A 19,405-nucleotide genomic window follows, 5' to 3' on the forward strand; every position below is an offset into this window, starting at 1 on the left:
AGAAATCAGTTCTTTTGGGGGTATAGCAGATGAAGGGTCATCACAAGCCAAAGCAGGGCAGGGAGAGAAGGGTTGAATTTATACTTGAGCTGTTCTACCAAAGAGAATATCTTTTGCTTTCTCAATGTCCACAGGAGAGGAAATGTGGGTTAACAATTGAGGAAGGTCCTTTTGACTTCCTTTTTTTCTAATTTCACAAACTCTTTTTTGAAAGTAAGTTTTAAATCTACTGATTTTGATCTTTGTAGTGTCATTTTCTACTGCTTTAGAGAATTTTCCATCTTAGTATCTCTGGACCTATCCCTCATGCTGCTGTGGACATTGCTAGTGGTTCTTGGTGAGTACAGCAACTCAGAGGGGGACCTGGAGTGGGGACCAAGTGGAATCCTATTTTTTAGAACATTTTCCCTAGAATAAAAGGCCCTACTCTGGGGAAGCTGGGATAAACAGAAAATCTATCTCTATAAGGGGATGAGAAACTCAATCTCTCCCTCAAGGTAAGTTCTGCAGGACCAAGGCCAAGCTGTAGAGGGGGAAAACAAAGAAAATCTTGAATATTAAAAAACAATATGAAGATGGATAAGCCTGATATTGAGGGGGGAAATGATGGCATTAAATTATAGGTTTCCAGCATGTGTTTTTAACTTTGCAAGCTCCAGAAAATTGGCTGCAAACAAAATTTCTAATGATTAATCTAAGTTTCTTTGTAAAGGAACCAATTCAATTAAAAAAAAAAAAACTTTTTCCAAAGTTAGAAACTAAATGAGGAAGCTGGGGATGCAAAAGCAAAAATGAAACAGGGACTGTCTTCAACTTACACAGTTAAATAAATTAAAAATATATTCAGAGCAATAGAGAATATTTTTAAGAGGATAAGTCTGTTGACAACTAGGAAAGACCTACTATAGGAGGCAAAACTTGAGCTGTGTCTCAAAGGAATCTAAAAATTCCTAAAGAAGAGGATCCACCACAATTAGAGAAGGCCATTTGTACCAAGGCACTAAGGCAGGAGATATAGATAGAAATGTTACATATTTTCCACAAATAGTGTGTATTTCTGTCTATATTTTGGTCCTGTTTCAACAACTACCACATTAGTTTGATTGAAGTGGAAAGTACACAAAAGCTAGCCTTAGGAAATAAAATCAGAATGGTAAGAGGGAACCAAATTGGTGAGAGACTTAAATGCCAGGAGGAATTTTTTTTTCTATTTTACACTAGAGAGATTAAGGAGTGAGTAAGAATTTTTGAACTGGAGGATTGTATGATATCATTTAAGTCTGAAGATAATTAACTTGGTGCTATAGAATGGATGGATTGGGAAAGAGAGAAATTGAAAGAGAAACAAATTAGGAAATTTGGCCCTGAAGGAGGGGAGTCAGCCAGTCAATAAACAGATATTGTCCACTATGTGCCAAGCACTGGAGATAAAAAGAAAAGCAAAAGACAATCCCTCCTTTCAAGGAGCTCACAGTCTCATGGGGAAGATAATATGCAAACAACTGTACAAGCAAGAGAAGAGAGAGGCAAAGCATTAGCTATAAAAGGCTTCCTGTAGAAGGAAGGATTTTAGATGGGACTTGAAGAAAGTCAGGAAAGCCAGGAGGAGGTGAGGAAGAGGGAGAGAACTCCAGAGACAGGGGACAGTGAGTGAAAGTGCCCAAAAGTGTGAGAGAAACTCTTGTGCAAGAAAAGCAAAGAAGCCAGGGACACAAGATCACAGGGCTGGGAAGAAGAAAAATCTGAGGGTTCAAGGTACAAAGGGTTGTGAATGATTGAAGATTTTATATGGATTCTGGAGATGATAGGGAGCCATGGGAGTTCATTGAATTGAGATATGATATAGTAAGATCTGTGTTTTGGAAAAATTGGTTTGGCTTTTGATGGGGGGTATATTGGAGTGGGGAGAAACTTGTGACTGAGAACCCAACCAACAGGTTATTGCGATAGTCCAGATAAGAGGTTATGAGGTCCTGTACCACAATGGCAGCAGTGTTGGGAGAGAGAAAAGGATGTACATGAGACTCACTAAGAGATAAAAACCAACTGGCAGTAACAACAGATTAGATACGAGCAGTGAGAGAGTAAAAAGTGGAGGATGACAGCTAGGTGACTGGAAGAATGGAAGGTATCCTCAATAGTAATAGAAAAGTTAGGAAGAGGAAAGGGATTGGGTGGAAAGATGAGTTCAGTTTTTGACATGTTGAATTTGAGATATTTAATAGGCAGTTGGAGATGCAAGACATGAGGTGAAGAGAGATCTTAGGGCTGGATAATGAGATTTTAAAGTCATCTTCATAAAGAAAGCAATTGAATACATGAGAATTCATGATGCCACAAAGCAAAATAATAGAGAGAGAGAGAAGAAAGAGGACCAAGGCAAAACTTCTGTGGGACACTCATGGGTAATAAGTACAATCTGAATGGAGGAGACTGAGGAGTGTTCTAATAGACAGAAGGAGTGGTAAGATAATAGAAATAGAATCAGGAAAAGATGGTGTCACAAAAATCAAGACAAAAGAGAATGCCAAAAAGAAATACTATGTAAATGGTTGTAGAGAGGTCAAGAAGGAAGAGGAGTGAGAAAAGGCCATTAAATTTAGGAAGAGATCAATATTAACTTTGGAGAGACCAGGTTCATTGAAAGATAAAATCTGAATCCAGATTGTAGAGTTAGGAAGGAAGGGAGAAAAGGAAGTGAATGTATCAAGTGAAGAGAGCCTTCTCAAGAAATTTAACTTTGGAAAAAGGATATAGGATGAGAGCTAGTTGGGATGGATGGATGACTTTTTTTTTTCAGGAGGGAGGAGAGAGAGACATGTTTAAAAGCTGTAGAGAAGCAAACAATAGACGGGAAGAGGTCAAAGATTAGTGACAATTTGGATGATAGAGGAGACAATCTGCTGGAGAAGATGGGAAGAAATTGGATTGCCTGTGGAAGTAAAGGGGTTTGCTTCAGCAAGGAGAAGTGCCACCTTGCTATGTGGGACAGATGAAAGAGGAAAATGTGACAGTAAATATCTGAATTTTTTAATATGAAGAATAGAGAAGAGGGAAACCTCAATTTGAGATCTGGAAGTAGTATACCTCCATCATGCTTACTTCATTCATTATTTTTCTTGAGAGAGGAGATCTTCCCAGCACAGCCACAGCCACTTTACTGGTGTCTGTCAATAAAGCTTGGAAAACCTTCCTTGCCCTAAAAGCAGTTTCCAACTTAAAAAAAATGAATAAAAAGGCAAAGTGAGCTCTAACTATAGATGATAGCTTTTATGGTAGAAAAAAAAGAACAGATTTCAAACCTTGAGGAGACTAAAAGAAGATTGTTTCCAGATGAAGCCCTAAAGGGTGATATAACCTGGTCTGTATCACACAAGGCTCTCCTAGAAGAAATTAAAAAGAATCTCAAAAGAGAGCTAGAAGAAAAATGAGGAAAGGAAAGTAAAACTCTGCAAGAGTGTTTGGAAAAGGCATATAACTCATTAAAAGATAGATTTGATAAAGTAGAAAAAGAAAGCAACTCCCTGAAAAACAGAATTTGTGTAATGGAAAAGGCAAAAAACTCCCAGGAAAATAGAATTTGTGGATTTGAAAAGGTAAGTAACTCCCAGAAATACAATTTGTGAAATGGAAAAAGAAAATAACTCCTTAAGAAACAGATTTGTGAGTTGGAAAAAAAAATCCACGGAACAAAACAACTTTTTTAAAAACTCAATTGGACAAATACAAAAAGAAGTAAATGAAAAAAATAATTCACTAAAAATAAGAATTGAACAAATGGAAATTAATGACTCAATGAGACAACAAGAATCAGTCAAGCAAAACAAAAAAAATGGGAAAAAAAACAGAAAAAAATGTAAAATACCCACTTGGAAAAACAGCTGACCTGGAAAATAGATCTAAGAAAGACAATCTAAGGATTATTGGTCCAAGTAAGTATTTTACATTTTTTTCTGTTTTTTCAAGAATTATTGTCCACTTAGGTATTTAGATGCTATGCAATGATATATAAATGTTTAGTATTTTTGCAAAATACTGATACTAATCTATTGATTCATTGTCTATAAATCATAATATTATTTCATTACTTGTCATTATTGATACTGTGAATTCCACTTTTGCTAGGCACCACAGTTTAAGGAAACTGACAATCTGGAGAATATCCAAAGGAGAACAGTCAAAATGCAGAAAAATCTCCATCATAAGAGGATCAATTAGAGGAATAATGGTGTTGTACCTGGAGAAGAAAAAACTCATGGGGATATCTTCATTTATCCAAAGGGATATCATTTAGAATAGAGATTAGATTTATTCTCTTTAGTTTCAGAAAACAGAAAAGAGAAACATATGCAAGTTTCTAAGACACAAGTTTAGCTATATTAGGAAAAATGCCCTCATAATTTGATCTGACTCAAAAATTAATGGATTTCCTGTCATTGTAAGTGTCTTCTTTTTTGGTAGGCAATTTGGATTAAATGACTTGTCCAAGGCACCCAATTAATAAATGCCAAGTGTCTGAGGCCAGATTTAGCTAGATTTGAACTCAGGCTCTCCTACTCCAGGGCCAGTGCTCCATTCATTGGGCTATCTAGCTGTTCCACATTGTGAGTTCATTAGGCAAAGACTAGATGACCCCATGTTAGGTATTTATAAAGAAAATCCTTTTTCGTATAAGGACTAGACTATAGAAATGTGTCAATTATGTGTGACAAGCAAGAATTCAGTTATGGTTTCAGACTGAAACTGTTTCCTATATTCACTTAGTTCTCTGTCAGCTGAGTGCTGGATTTCATATTATACAAATGTCTTTTAATACCAACTGTCTTTCTTGTCATCTTTTTCTTTAATTTTGTGATTTTAAAAAATAGGTATTACTCCAAGAAAGCATGCAGAAGTTGTAGTTCAAGAAGAGCACAGTCAACTTACTATTAGAATTATGGAGAAAGCAAATCCTCAAAGATAACTAAAGTCTACAATGAATCAGAATTAGTCACACCAAGAAAAAGTGAAGTAAAAAATGCAAAACAATAATATGACAAATTAGTGTTCCAACCTGACAAAAATATTGATGCAAATCTAATTTATCCCTAGAAAACAGGCAAAGATCTTCAGAGAGACTTGATTGACAAACAGAATGTTAATGATTTTTCTTCTAAGTTAGAAGAATAACAAAAAATCTGGGGGGAGGGGAGATAGTTAAAAACATTTGCTTTATTGAGGGAAAAAAACACAAAACTTCTCATGTGCAATAAGTTACGAAGACTTTAAAGCACTGAAAATATGAAAAAAATATTTTTCTTATGGAAGAGGCTCATTTTTCCCCCCAAGGATATACAGAAACTGTTGATAAGAGCACAAGTGAGCCTATAAGATTCGGTCATTTTTATCAGACTGTAAAACATACTAAAAGATGTTTCGAGGATTTTTTTTTAAATTCTACTGAGCCTGAAGTTTTATTCCCACTGACAAAATGTTGGATTCTGCAACATGTATTTTTTTTTTTTTTTTTTTGGTGCCAGGCACTGAGCTAGTCAGAATATTACAAATACAAAGAATGAAACAATTTCTACTTTCAAGAACCTTGTACTATCAAAGTCACACAGTCAAAGTACACAGACCTAGATGGAGATAGAATAAATATAAATTGTTAAAAATCAAAATAATTTATAGGAGGCAGAGCACCAGTATTTGAAGGATTAGGAAAGACAAGCTAAAGATGAGTATTTAAGGTGACTCCTCAGGAAGAGAGGGATTTTTTTTTCAGGTGTTTTGCTGCTGCATCTTTTTTTTTTTTTAATTTTTATTATTTTATAATTATAAAATTTTTGACAGTATATATGCATGAGTAATTTTTTTATAACATTATCCCTTGTATTCATTTTTCCAGATTTTCCCCTCCCTAGATGACAGGCAATCCAATACATTTTACATGTGTTACAGTATAACCTAGATACAATATATGTGTGTAAATCCAATTTTCTTATTGCACGTTAAGTATTAGATTCCGAAGGTATAAGTAACCTGGGTAGATAGACAGTAGTGCTAACAATTTATATTCACTTCCTAGTGTTCCTTCTCTGGGTGTAATTGTTTCTGTCCATCATTGATCAACTGGAAGTGAGTTGGATCTTCTTTATGTTGAAGATATCCACTTCCCGGCCAAGATGGTGGCGTGGAGGCAGACAGCTGATTGAGCTCCGTGTTTTCTCTCAGGACTTACTTCATGACAAGCCTCAGAGTTAATGCTTGACCAGAAAAGAAACCCACAAATTATCACCAAGAGACGACATCCTTGAAATTTGCCAGAGAAGGTCTGTGTTTACTTGGGGGAGGATCGAACAGACTGGGTGCAGACTGAGGGCAGACAAGCCAGAACGAGACAGACAGCTCACACAGTTCAGACGGGGGTGGGGGGAGGGAGAGGGGGGGTACCATCTCTGCCATTTCTGCAAAAAGACTTTTACCCTAGTCTGGATATTCCATCTTGGCAGCAAGCCAGGAGTAGCAGAGAGGGTGTAAACACCGGAGGTGAAGAATAAAACCTGGAAAGCTAACGTCTCTCCAAACTGGCCACCTCCAACCCCCACCTGGAGTGACTCAGCACGTTCTCAGAGCCTCAGAGCGCAGACTCAGTGCAACCATCACTGTCCTGTTAGTGGCTGGCTGCTTCCCTAGAGTAAGCCCATTAACACTATCCAGCCTCATCCCCCCAAAAACAGACCAATTGTTTCTCTTGTCAATTTGTTTTCTTCCATTTGCTCTGACAAAATGAACAAAAAATTCAAAAGGGCTCTAACCATTGACAGCTTCTGTATGGAGAGGGAGCAGACTTCAAATACTGAGGACACTAAAAGCAGATTGTCCCCAGAGGAATCCCCTAAGGGGGATATGATCTGCTCTTCAATACAAAAGAATCTCATAGAGGAAATCAAAAAGGCTCTCAAAAGAGAGCTAGAAGAGAAATGGGAAGCTTGGCAAGAGAGCCTGGAGAAGTCATTCCATGCATTTAAAGACAGAGTGGATAAAGAAAACAAATCATTGAAAAACAAAATTAGTGAATTGGAAAAGGTAAACAACTCCAAGGAAAACAGGATTAGTGAGCTGGAAAAAGAAAACAGCTCTCTAAAAAATAAAATGGATAAAATGGGAAAAAATTCCATAGAAGATAAAAACTCAATTGGACAATTACAAAAAGATATAAAAAAAGTGAGTGAAGAAAATACATCATTGAAAATTAGACTCAAACAAGTAGAAATGAATGACTCAAGGAGAAACCAAGAAGTAGTCAAGCAAAACCAGAGAAATGAAACAATTGAAAAGAATGTCAAGTACCTTATTAGAAAGACAACAGACCTGGAAAACAGACCCAGGAGAGACAATTTGAGAATAATCGGACTCCCTGAAAAATGTGAGGAAAAAAGAGCTTGGACACTATTTTTGAGGAAATTATCAAAGAGAACTGCCCAGACATTCTGGAAACAGAGGGTAAAATAGACATTGAAAAAATTCATTGATCACCTACTGAAAGGGACCCTAAAATCAAAATGCCAAGAAATATAGTGGCCAAGTTCAAGAACCATCAGACAAAGGAAAAAATACTGGAAGCTGCTAGAAAAAAGCAATTCAGATATGGAGGAGCCACAATAAGGATAACCCAGGATCTAGCAGCATCTCCTAAGAAACTATTTTAATGACCTAGAAAAAATAACAACAGAATTCATATGGAACAACAAAATGTCAAGAATTTCCTGGGAAGTAATGAAAAAAAAATAAATGAAGGTGGTCTAGCTATACCTGATCTAGAGCTATATTATAAAACAACAGTCACCAAAACCATTTGGTATTGGCTAAGAAATAGACTAGTTGATCAGTGGCATAGGTTAGGTTCACAGGGCAAGATAGTGAATAAAAATAGCAATCTAGTGTTTGACAAACCCAAAGATCCCAACTTTTGGGATAATAATTCATTATTTGACAAAAACTGCTGGGAAAACTGGAAATTAGTATGGCAGAAACTAGGAATCCACCCACATTTAACACCACATACTAAGATAAGATCAAAATGGGTCCAAGATTTAGGCATAAAGAACAAAATCATAAATAAATTGGAGGAACATAGGATGGTTTACCTCTCAGACTTGTGGAAAAGGAAGGAGTTTGTGTCCAAGGGAGAACTAGAGACCATTATTGATCACAAAATAGAAAATTTTGATTACACCAAATTAAAAAGTTTCTGCACAAACAAAACTAATGCAAACAAGATTAGAAGGGAAGTAACAAATTGGGAAAACATTTTTACAGTTAAAGGTTCTGATAAAGGCCTCATTTCCAAAATATATAGAGAATTGACTTTAATTTATAAGAAATCAAGCCATTCTCCAATTGATAAATGGTCAAAGGATATGAACAGACAATTTTCAGATGATGAAATTAAAACTATTTCCACTCATATGAAAGAGTGTTCCAAATCACTATTGATCAGAGAAATGCAAATTAAGACAACTCTGAGATATCATTACATACCTGTCAGATTGGCTAAGATGACAGGAACAAATAATGATGAATGTTGGAGGGGCTGTGGGAAACCTGGGACACTGATGCATTGTTGGTGGAGTTGTGAAAGAATCCAACCATTCTGGAGAGCAATCTGGAATTATGCCCAAAAAGTTATCAAAATGTGCATACCCTTTGACCTAGCAGTGCTACTACTGGGCTTATACCCCAAGGAAATATTAAAGAAGGGAAAGGGACCTGTATGTGCCAAAATGTTTGTGGCAGCTCTTTTTGTAGTGGCTCGAAACTGGAAAATTAATGGATGCCCATCAATTGGAGAATGGTTGGGTAAATTATGGTATATGAAGGTTATGGAATGTTATTGTTCAATAAGAAATGACCAACTGGAGGAATACAGAGAGGCTTGGAGAGACTTATATCAAATGATGCTGAGTGAAACGAGTAGAACTAGGGGATCATTATACACTTCAACAATGATACTATATGAGGATGTATTCTGATGGAAGTGGATATCTTCAACATAGAGAAGAGCTAATCCAATTCCAATTGACCAATGATGGACAGAATCAGCTACACCCAGAAAAGGGACACTGGGAAATGAGTGTAAATTGAGAGCATTGGGTTTTTTTTGTTTTGTTTTGTTTTGTTTTGTTTCTCTTCCAGGATTATTTTTACCTTCCGAATACAATCCTTCCTTTGCAACAGCAACAGCAACAAAATTCGGTTCTGCACATATATATTGTACCTAGGATATACTATAAGATATTAATATATATGGGAATGCCTGCCATCTAGGGGAGGAGGTGGAGGGAAGGAGGGGAAAAACTCAGAACAGAAGGGAGTACAAGGGATAATGTTGTTAAAAAAATTACCTATGCATATGTACTGTCAAAGAAAATGTTATAATTATAAAAATTAATAAAAAAAAGAAGAAAAAAAAGAATAAGATATCCACTTCCATCATTCCATTTTCATACAGCATTGTTGTTGAAGTGTATAGTGATGTTCTGGTTCTGTTCATTTCACTCAGCATCAGTTCATCAAAGTCTCTCCAAACCTCTCTGTATTCATCCTGCTGGTCATTTCTTACAGAACAATAATATTCCATAACCTTCATATACCATAATTTACCCAACCATTCTCCAATTGATGGACATCCATTCATCTTCCAGTTTCTAGCTACAACAAAAAGAGCTGCCACAAACATTTTGGCACATACAGGTCCCTTTCCCCTCTTTAGTATTTCTTTGGGATATAAGCCCACTAGCAGCAATGCTGGATCAAAGGGTATGCACAGTTTGATAACTTGTTGGGCATAGTTCGAAATTGCTCTCCAGAATGGTTGGATTCTTTCACAACTCCACCAACAATGTATTAGTGTCCCAGTTTTCCCACATCCCCTCCAACATTCATCATTATTTGTTCCTGTCATCTTAGCCAATCTGACAGATTGGTATCTCAGAGTTGTCTTAATTTGCATTTCTCTGATCAGTAATGATTTGGAACACTCTTTCATATGAGCGCATATAATTTCAATTTCATCATCTGAGAATTCTCTGTTCATATCCTTTGACCATTTATCAATTGGAGAATGGATTGATTTCATATAAATTAGGGTCAGTTCTCTATATATGTTGGAAATGAGACCTTTGTCAGAACCTTTAATTGTAAAAATATTTTCCCAATATGTTACTTCCCTACTAATCTTGTTTGCATTTGTATTGTTTGTACAGAAACTTTTTAGTTTGATGTAATCAAAATCTTCTATTTTGTGATCTATAATGATCTCTAATTCTCCTCTGGTTATAAATTCCTTCCTCCTCCACAGGTCTGAGAGGTAGACTATTCTCTGTTCCTCTAATCTATTTATGATCTCATTCTTTATGCCTAAATTATGGACCCATTTTAATCTTATCTTCGTATATGGTGTTAAGTGTGGATCCATATCTAATTTCTGCCATACTAATTTCCAGTTTTCCCAACAGTTTTTTTCAAATAATGAATTTTTATCCCTAATGTTGGTATCTTTGGGTTTGTCAAAGACTAGATTGCTATAGATGTACCCTTTTTTGTCCTTTGTACCTAATCTGTTCCACTGATTGACTGGTCTATTTCTTAGCCAATACCAAATGGTTTTGGTGACTGCTGCTATATAGGATAGCTATGAACAGGTACACCTAGACCACCTTCATCTGATTTTTTTTCATTAGTTCCCTTGCAATTCTCGACCTTTTATTCTTCCATATAAATTTTGTTGTTATTTTTTCTAGGTCATTAAAATAGTTTCTTGGGAGTCTGATTGGTATAGCACTAAATAAATAGATTAGTTTGGAGAGTATTGTCATCTTTATTATATTTGCTCGACCTATCCAAGAGCACTGAATGTCTTTCCAATTATTTAAATCTGACTTTATTTTTGTGGCAAGTGCCTTGTAATTTTGCTCATATAATTCCTGACTTTTCTTTGGTAGATGGATTCCCAAATATTTTATACTCTCAACATTTGTTTGGAATGGAATTTCTCTTTGTATCTCTTGCTGTTGCATTTTGTTGGTGATATGTAAAAATGCTGATGACATATGTGGGTTTATTTTGTATCCAGCAACTTTGCTAAAGTTGTGAATTATTTCTAATAACTTTTTATTAGAATCTCTGGGGTTTTCTAAGTATACCATCATATCATCTGCAAAGAGTGACAGTTTGATTTCCTCATTACCTACTCTTATTCCTTTAACCTCTTTCTCAACTCTTATTGCCAAGGCTAACATTTCTAATACAATATTGAATAGTAATGGTGAGAGTGGGCAACCTTGTTTGACTCCTGATCTTACTGGGAAAGGTTCCAGTTTATCTCCATTGCATATTATGCTTACTGATGTTCGTAAATATATGCTCCTGATTATTCTAAGGAATAGTCCATTTATTCCTATATCTCAAGCGTTTTTAGTAGGAATGGATGTTGAATTTTATCAAATGCTATTGAGATTATCATATGATTTTTATTAATTTGATTATTAATATGGTCAATTATACTAATAGTTTTCCTAATATTAGACCAGGAATTATATTCCTGGTATAAATCCTACTTGATCATAGTGTATTATCCTGGGGGTGATTTTCTGAAGTCTTTTTGCTAATATCTTATTTAAGATTTTAGCATCAATATTCATTAAGGAAATTGGTCTATAGTTTTCTTTCTCAGTTTTCAATCTACCTGGTTTACGTATCAGTATCATGTCTGTGTCATAAAAGGAGTTTGGCAGGACTCCTTCATCCCCTATTTTTTCAAATAGTTTATATAAATAATATTGGGGCTAATTGTTCTTTAAATGTTTGGTAGAATTCACATATAAATCCATCTGGTCCTGGGGATTTTTTCTTAGGGAGTTGATTATTAGCTTGTTCTATTTCTTTTTCTGAAATGGGACAACTTAAGCAATTTATTTCCTCCTCTGTTAATCTAGGAAGCCTATATTTTTGGAGGAAGTCATCCATTTCACTTAAGTTATCAAATTTATTGGCATAAAGTTGGGCAAAGTAACTCCTTATTATTTCTCTAAATTCCTCTTCATTGGTGGAAAGATCCCCCTTTTCATTTGTAAGACTAACAATTTGATTTTCCCCTTTCCTTTTTCTGATCAGATTTACCAAAGATTTATCTATTTTATTGGCTTTTTCATAAAACCAACTCTTGGTTTTATTTATTTATTCAATTGTTTTTTTTTTAATTTTCAATATTATTGATTTCTCCTTTTAATTTTAGTATTTCAAATTTGATTTTTGGTTGGGGTTTTTAAATTTGGTCTTTTTATAGCTTTTTAAGTTGCAGGCCCAATTCATTAATCTTCTCCTCTATTTTGTTCAAATAATCCTCTAAAGATATAAAATTTCCCCTTATTACCGCTTTAGCTGTATCCCACAGATTTTGGTATGATGTCTCATCATTGTCATTATCTTGGGTGAAATTATTAATTGTTTCTATAATTTGCTGTTTCACCCAGTCATTCTTTAAGATGAGATTATTCAGTTTCCAATTACTTTTTGGTCTATTTACTCATAACTTCTTATTGAATGTAGTTTTTTTTTTTGCATTGTGATCTGAGAAGAAGGCATTTATTATTTCTGCCTTCCTGTATTTAATTTTGAGATCTTTATGTCCTAATATATGGTCAATTTTTGTATAGGTTCCATGTACTGATGAGAAGAAAGTATATTCCTGTCTATCACCATTCAGTTTTCTCCAAAGGTCTATCATACCTAGTTTTTCTAATGTTCTATTTACTTTTTAAATTTCTTTCTTATTTGTTTTGTGGTTTGATTTGTCTAAATCTGAGAGTACAAGGTTGAGATCTCCCACTATTATAGTTTTACTGTCTATTTCTTCTTGCAATTCTCTTAACTTTTCCTTTAGAAAGTTAGATGCTATACCACTTGGTGCATATATGTTTAGTATTGATATAGCTTCATTGTTTATGCTACCTTTTAGCAGATATAGTTTCCTTCCTTATCTCTTTTAATTAGATCAATTTCTGCTTTTGCTTGATCTGAGATAAGGATGGCTACCTCTGCTTTTTTTGGCTTTACCTGAAGCATAATAGATTCTGCTCCAACCTTTTACCTTTATTTACTCTGTATGTGTCTCCCTGCTTTAAGTATGTTTCCTGTAAACACAACATATTGTAGGGTTCTGACTTTTGATCCAGTCTGCTATCCATCTCCATTTGATGGGAGTGTTCATCCCATTCACATTTACAGTTAAAATTACTAATTCTGTATTTCCTGCCATCATATTATCCCCAGATTATGCTTTTTTCCCTTGACCCCCCGAACCCCTTCCCCAATATTTAATTTATAGACCCCACTTGTGATGCACAGCCCTCCCTTTTTAGTATCCCTCCCCCTCCTTCCAAATCCCTTCCCTTTTCTTGTATCCTTCCCTTATCCCCCTTTTCCTTTTCCCTTTTCCTCTCCCCCCTTTTAATGAGGTGAGAGAGAATTCTCTGAAAAACTAATATGTCAGTTATTTACTCTTTGAGCCTACTCTGATGAGAGTAAGATTTACACAATGTTTCTCCCCATCTCTAAATTCCCTCAGATGTGGTATATTTTTCTATGCTTCTTCCTGGGTAGTCCAGTGTTATTTTTGAGGCTGATTTAACTAATTGGTAATGAGGGAAGAAGGGAGATTACAAATTCGCATGTATCTTCTCTGCCATCTTGGCTCCGCCCTGAAGAGAGAGATTTTTATGATAGATGTGGAAAAGACACATGCTGTAAGCATAGGAGACAATACAAAGGAAAGAGTTCAGAAATGAAGTGTCCTGGAGAAGGAAGAGACAGGCCAGCTGGTAGGTACACAAAGTCCATGATATAGTATGACAAGGGTGAGGCTGGACAGAAAGACTGGGGCCAAGTTATGAAGGGCTTTTTAGAGAGTGCTGATACTCATAATAGAAAATGCTATCCATATTCAGAGAAAAAAATGGTTGGTGTTGGAATATGGATTGAAGCATCCTGTTTTCAACTTCTTTATTAATTTTTTTTCATGATTTCTTCTCTTGATCTGATTCTTCTTTACATCATGACCAGTATGAAAATGTGTTAGATGATTGCACAGATATAACATATATCAAATTCCTTATTGCCTCTGGGAGGAGGGAGGTAAGGAAGGGAAGGAGAGAATTTGGAATTCAAAATGACTTTTAAATGAATGTTACTCTTTACAAGTAATTGGGAAAAATATTATTTTAAAAAGTCATGATCTAGGAAGTTTCTTTTAGGCCAAGGATGGGGAGAGATTAAAGAAAGATGATAATGTCCTTGAGGGATCTGAAGAATTTTTAAGAATTTAGAAAAGCTGAAAAGTTTGAGAATCTCCACTTCATTTACCTTCTGTCTCTTTTTTTCTTCCCCAGGTTTGCTTAGCAGACAAGCTGGTAAGTTCCCTTTTCGTTGCTCTTCAAGGTCTCTAGGTAATGTTGTCTCCTTCAGGACCACAGGATGCCCTCTGAACTGCTCTGCCTGTTCTATACCTCTTGGTTGAGGTCTGCAGTGTCCAAGCTCTCTTTCTTCCCTGACTGGCCCTGGGTCTCAGGCTCAGACTACTCTCAGATCCTTTAGGATTTCTGCTCAGAATTCTTCTCTACCCCACCCAGACATGAACAATGATACAATTTTCTGTTATATTGAAGGTTTGGGGGTTGACCTTGGGGCATCCCAATGCAAACAGGATCATGCTAAACTGTTACATTTTAGAGCAGGAAAAGATCTTGCAGATGATCTAAATTAATCTCAGTTTCAGAACAGGGAACTGAGACTCAATTAGGTAAAATCATGTATACAGGATTTCAAACTAGAATTCAAGTTTAGATCCTCTGACTCTATGGTGTAATGAGAAGAGTATTAGATTTGGAATCAAGAGACTTGATATCTACAGTGTGATCTTAGACGATTGCCTCATCTCCAAACCATATTATTTAATCTATAAAATGATGATAATGACAATCACAAAATCTCTTTCAACTGTGTAGAGGATGAAATGTGAAAACATGTACTAACAGCATTGGACACATTCAAGGGGGGACAGGGAAGAAACTACATCTTGAGTGTCTACTTCAATTGGACATCAATTTCCAAGGCTTCAAAACCAACCCAATCTCCTAGGGACCTGACCTGTCATTAAAACAATATTAGCCATAATCTCCTGGATTCATTTGGGCACATTTGATTACTTTCCCTTCAAACCAATCTTTAGTTGATATCTAATCTCTCCTGTCAATTTGGACTGGAATCAGAAGGAGGTTTAGCATTTTAGGAGGCCAAGATGCTTTTCTCTGATTTTTACTAAATTTCTAGTTGGTAAGTGGACTGTGCATGAGCTGGAGGTTGGGACAGAGGATCTCAACCTGGACCTCCAAGCTTTCAGTTCCATCCCAGGGTAGATGGTGCTCTCCTACCTTTCCCATCCTTTAGGAATTACGCACAGGCACCTTCATGTCATGCCCTTCTTTTTCTCTCATCCAGCTATTGCAAAGAACTCTGTGGTGGAACCCAGCCCTTCATGGACACCTATTTTTGAAGGGGAGCTAGTGACTTTAACTTGCCATGGAGCTGGCCCTTTTAAACCAGAAAGGGCATGGTGGTACAAAAACCAACAACTGCAAGAAATTCCATCTACAAACATCATTCAGACTAACCAGCCTGGAGAGTACAGATGCCAGACACAGGGCTCATCCCTCAGTGACCCTGTGAACCTGGTATTTTCTTCTGGTGAGGGCAGAGGACCTCACCAAGCCTCAGAACAGAGTTTCTAAGTGCTGTCTCCCACTGGAAGGGAGGGACAAGAGGGAAGGCACTGGGGGCTCTAGAATGCCACATGATACCCCTGAGGTAGCAGCAGAACTGGGGATGCCTCTCCTACTCCCCTTCAATCATTCAGAAAGCAGTTGGATATCCTGAGATTCCCTGACAGCTAGGGACCAACTCTGACCACTGAAGGTAGTACAGTAAAGGATGGGACTCCCTTCATACAGCAGATATGTTGGCATTTATCTAAGAGAACACCATCTAGGAAAGCTCCTTTTTCCAGGGAAGGAGAACTTGTGAGACACCTGGGTCAAGCAGGAAGCACAAGGGGAACCTGGATTCCCCATTATACATCAGATAATCTCCAGATTAGAGTCACTTGGAAGGAAGACAGGGCAGAAAGATGGGAGTTGAGTCTCCAATGTCTCCTGGATTCTCTTACAGATCCACTGATCCTGCAGACGCCATATTCTGTGTTTGAAGGAGACACGTTGGTCATGAGATGCCGGGGAAAGAACACTGGGACAGTCAAACACATGGCATACTATAAAAATGAAAGAAAATTGCTTGATCTTGTTACAGATTTTGATAAGTTGCTCTCCGTCTCACAAGCTGGCTTAAATGACAATAGCAAATATCATTGCACAAGAGTTGTTAGTTCTATATGGTCTACTTGGAGAGAAATTTCAAAAAATGTAGATATCCAAGTCCAAGGTAAGAACTTCAGTCCTGTGGTAGGAGAGAGGGAGGAAGGGAAAGGACTGTTTAGGGCCAGGGTCTATATATGGAAGGTTGGGTAGACTCAAAACAGGAAGATGAGCTCATGGCTGAAGCATAGAAGGAAAATGAGATAGAATCATCTGTGTTTCCCTTATATATTCATATGAGAACATAAGACATTACCCCAGGAACTCTGACCCTCACTGTCCTGGTTTTGCCTCCTCTCTCTAGAACTGTTCTCACCCCCTGAGCTGAAAACCACAACCTCCGAACCCAAAGAAGGAACCCCAACGACCCTGAGCTGTGAGACTCAGCTGTCTCCACAGAGGTTAGACACCAAACTTCATTTCTCCTTCATCAGAGATGGCACGGTCATCACATCAGGTGGGAAGAAGTCCCATGTGCTCCAGATCCCAGACATCCAGACAAAAGACTCAGGGTCATACCAGTGTGAGGCAAAAGCAATGACTCAGAATATTTTGAAACAGAGCAACTACGTGAAGATCAGTGTGAAAAGTGAGTATCAGTGATACAGGCTGGGATAGAGAAGTGGAGGAAGGGGCCCTGGCATCAATTTAGACCTTGGGATACTTTGTAATATGCTTTTCCTCTTTCCTTGGAAATGGGAGTAGTGCTGGAGATAACCAATTAGCTTTCTGTGGGTCTTCTCTTGAATTAAGACATCAATAGAGTTATAAATAAATAATTTGCTGGGGACAAACAACAGAACAAATTTGCTCTAAGCAAGCATTGTAAATCCCATCCTGAGCAAGCACCCTCAAATCAATTTTTAACGTTATTTTTAAAAATTTTGAGTTTCAAATTCTCTCCCTTTTCCCATTGTCTTTATCAAACATTGAGAGGGAAAGCAAGATATTATCATTTATAAATATGAAATTATTCAATACATGTTTCCATATGATCCATGTTACAGAAAAAGCAACAAAAATTAGAGTGAAAAAAAGGATGCTTCATATGCATTCAGAGTTCATCAGATCTCTTTACAGGTGGATACCATTTTTCATCATATATCCTTTGCAACATGTGGATGCTTATATTGGTCAGAGTAGCTAAGTCTTTCAGAGGAGATCATCATTATAATATTGCTGTACTTTATATAATGTTTTCCTAATTCTGCTCACTTCCATTTGTATCAGTTTATATAAGTCTCTCCAGGTTTTCAGTAACTTTTTGTATTTCCTTTTGTATCACTCTGATTTGTCTTCCAATTTTTCCTTTACCCTTATTTGATTTTCAAAATTTATTTTGAGCTCTTTCATGTTCTAAGGTCAATTCTTATTTTTCTTAAAGGTTTTGGATGTAGGAGATATGACTTTGTTAATCTTCTTATGAATGTGTACTTGATCTTTCTTATGTTAACTTTCTATGATCAGAATATTTTTCTGTTGTTTGCTTATTTCCCCAACCTATTACTTAGCTTTTAACTTTTTGCTAAAGTAGGGCTCTGTTTCTAGCATGTGGAGTATAATGTCCTAAGCTTTAGAAATTTTGTGCTGCTATTTTCAGAGATTCTTCTAGGAACTTGTAAGTTTACCATTCTTCCAAGGTGGTATGATCCAAAAGGATGTGTGTTTGAGTAACTACAAATGCTATTTTCTGCCCTGGAACTGTGAGTATGATCCCTGCTCCATTGTGGTTATAAATTCTACTGTGCTAAAGCTCACAGAGTCCTTTCTCAATGCAAATTATGATCTCCTTCTGATCAATTACATTTCTTTACCATGTGTGGGCTTCTGTACCAGAAACCACTGCTGCTGCTATTGCCAATTCAGTGGCTAACAAGGCCTGTCCCTGGTTTGCTGATTTGCCAAGGTCCTTTCACCCTAGTGAGACAAACTTTCTTACTGACCTTCCAAGTTGTCTTTGATATATGTGGACTGAGAGGTCTGGAAATCACCATTGCTGCCACTGATTCAGAGACCCTGGGCCCACTCCTGGTTTGGCTGGGGCTGGGACTTGCTGTCATGGGCTGTACCAGGATTGTACTTCTCTTACCACTGGTGCAACAGACATTTTCCTGCTGACTTTCTAAATTGTCTTAGGTTAGAAAATTGTTGCACTTGCCTTTTGGTGGGTTCTGATGCTCTAAAATTTGTTTAGAGTCAATATTTAAAGAAATTTGGAGGGGTTGGGGGAGAGCTTGAGCAAGTCTCTGGCTTTGCTCATCTTGGCTCCACCTTTTTTCCAGGTTTTCTGAACTCATAACTCTTGTCATTTTTTTTAACCATAATAGTATTCCACTATAATTATGTACCATGATTTGTTTAGCTATTCCCTCAAGTGACAGTCATCTTCTGAATTTCCAATTCTTTGCCAAAATGAAAAGAGCTTCCATAAGGTTTTAGTATATATAAATCTTTTCCCTTTTTCTTTTATATCTTTTGGATACAGATCTAGTAATTGGATTGCTGCTGTAAGGTTATGCACAGTTTTATAGCTCTTTGGACATACTTCCAAATTGTTCTCCAGAAAGATGAGACAAGTTCACAACTCCACCAACAGTATATTAGTGTCTCTATTTTTCCATATCCCCTCTAGCATGTCATAGCTGATCTGATAAGTATTAGGCAGTATCTTTAATATATATTTTACTAATTCTTAATGATTTAGAGGATTTTTATGTGGCTATTGATTTGTTTCTTCCTTTGAAAAACTGCCTATGGATACCCTTTGATCATTTATCAATTGAGGAATGTCTCTTATTCTTTATAATTTGGCTTAACCACCTCCAAATAATTATTTTTAATTGTCAATGCAACAATATAACAAAAAAATGAGATAAACTCATTAGAGAATGAAGAAGATGGGAAATTCATTAACATAGTAACTTCTATGCTGCTGAAGA

The 19,405-nt window shown here is 36.6% G+C and overlaps 1 protein-coding gene across 2 annotated transcripts in view; it reads left to right on the forward strand.

Moving 5' to 3' along the window:
• The first annotated feature begins 211 nt into the window (after positions 1 to 211).
• LOC141539441 (Fc receptor-like protein 4) overlaps positions 212 to 19,405 on the forward strand; it is a 35,564-nt gene continuing 16,370 nt past the window's right edge. For both annotated transcript variants that reach the window (XM_074262246.1, XM_074262245.1), the window contains exons 1-5: positions 212 to 337; positions 14,430 to 14,450; positions 15,538 to 15,783; positions 16,264 to 16,533; positions 16,771 to 17,055. In XM_074262246.1, the coding sequence (XP_074118347.1) occupies positions 307 to 337; positions 14,430 to 14,450; positions 15,538 to 15,783; positions 16,264 to 16,533; positions 16,771 to 17,055 (853 nt within the window). In that variant the 5' untranslated portion in view covers positions 212 to 306. The remainder of the gene's footprint in view (positions 338 to 14,429; positions 14,451 to 15,537; positions 15,784 to 16,263; positions 16,534 to 16,770; positions 17,056 to 19,405) is intronic.

This window comes from Sminthopsis crassicaudata, chromosome 4 (genome assembly GCF_048593235.1).
Source record: "Sminthopsis crassicaudata isolate SCR6 chromosome 4, ASM4859323v1, whole genome shotgun sequence".
In the NCBI taxonomy this organism is placed as follows: domain Eukaryota; kingdom Metazoa; phylum Chordata; class Mammalia; order Dasyuromorphia; family Dasyuridae; genus Sminthopsis; species Sminthopsis crassicaudata.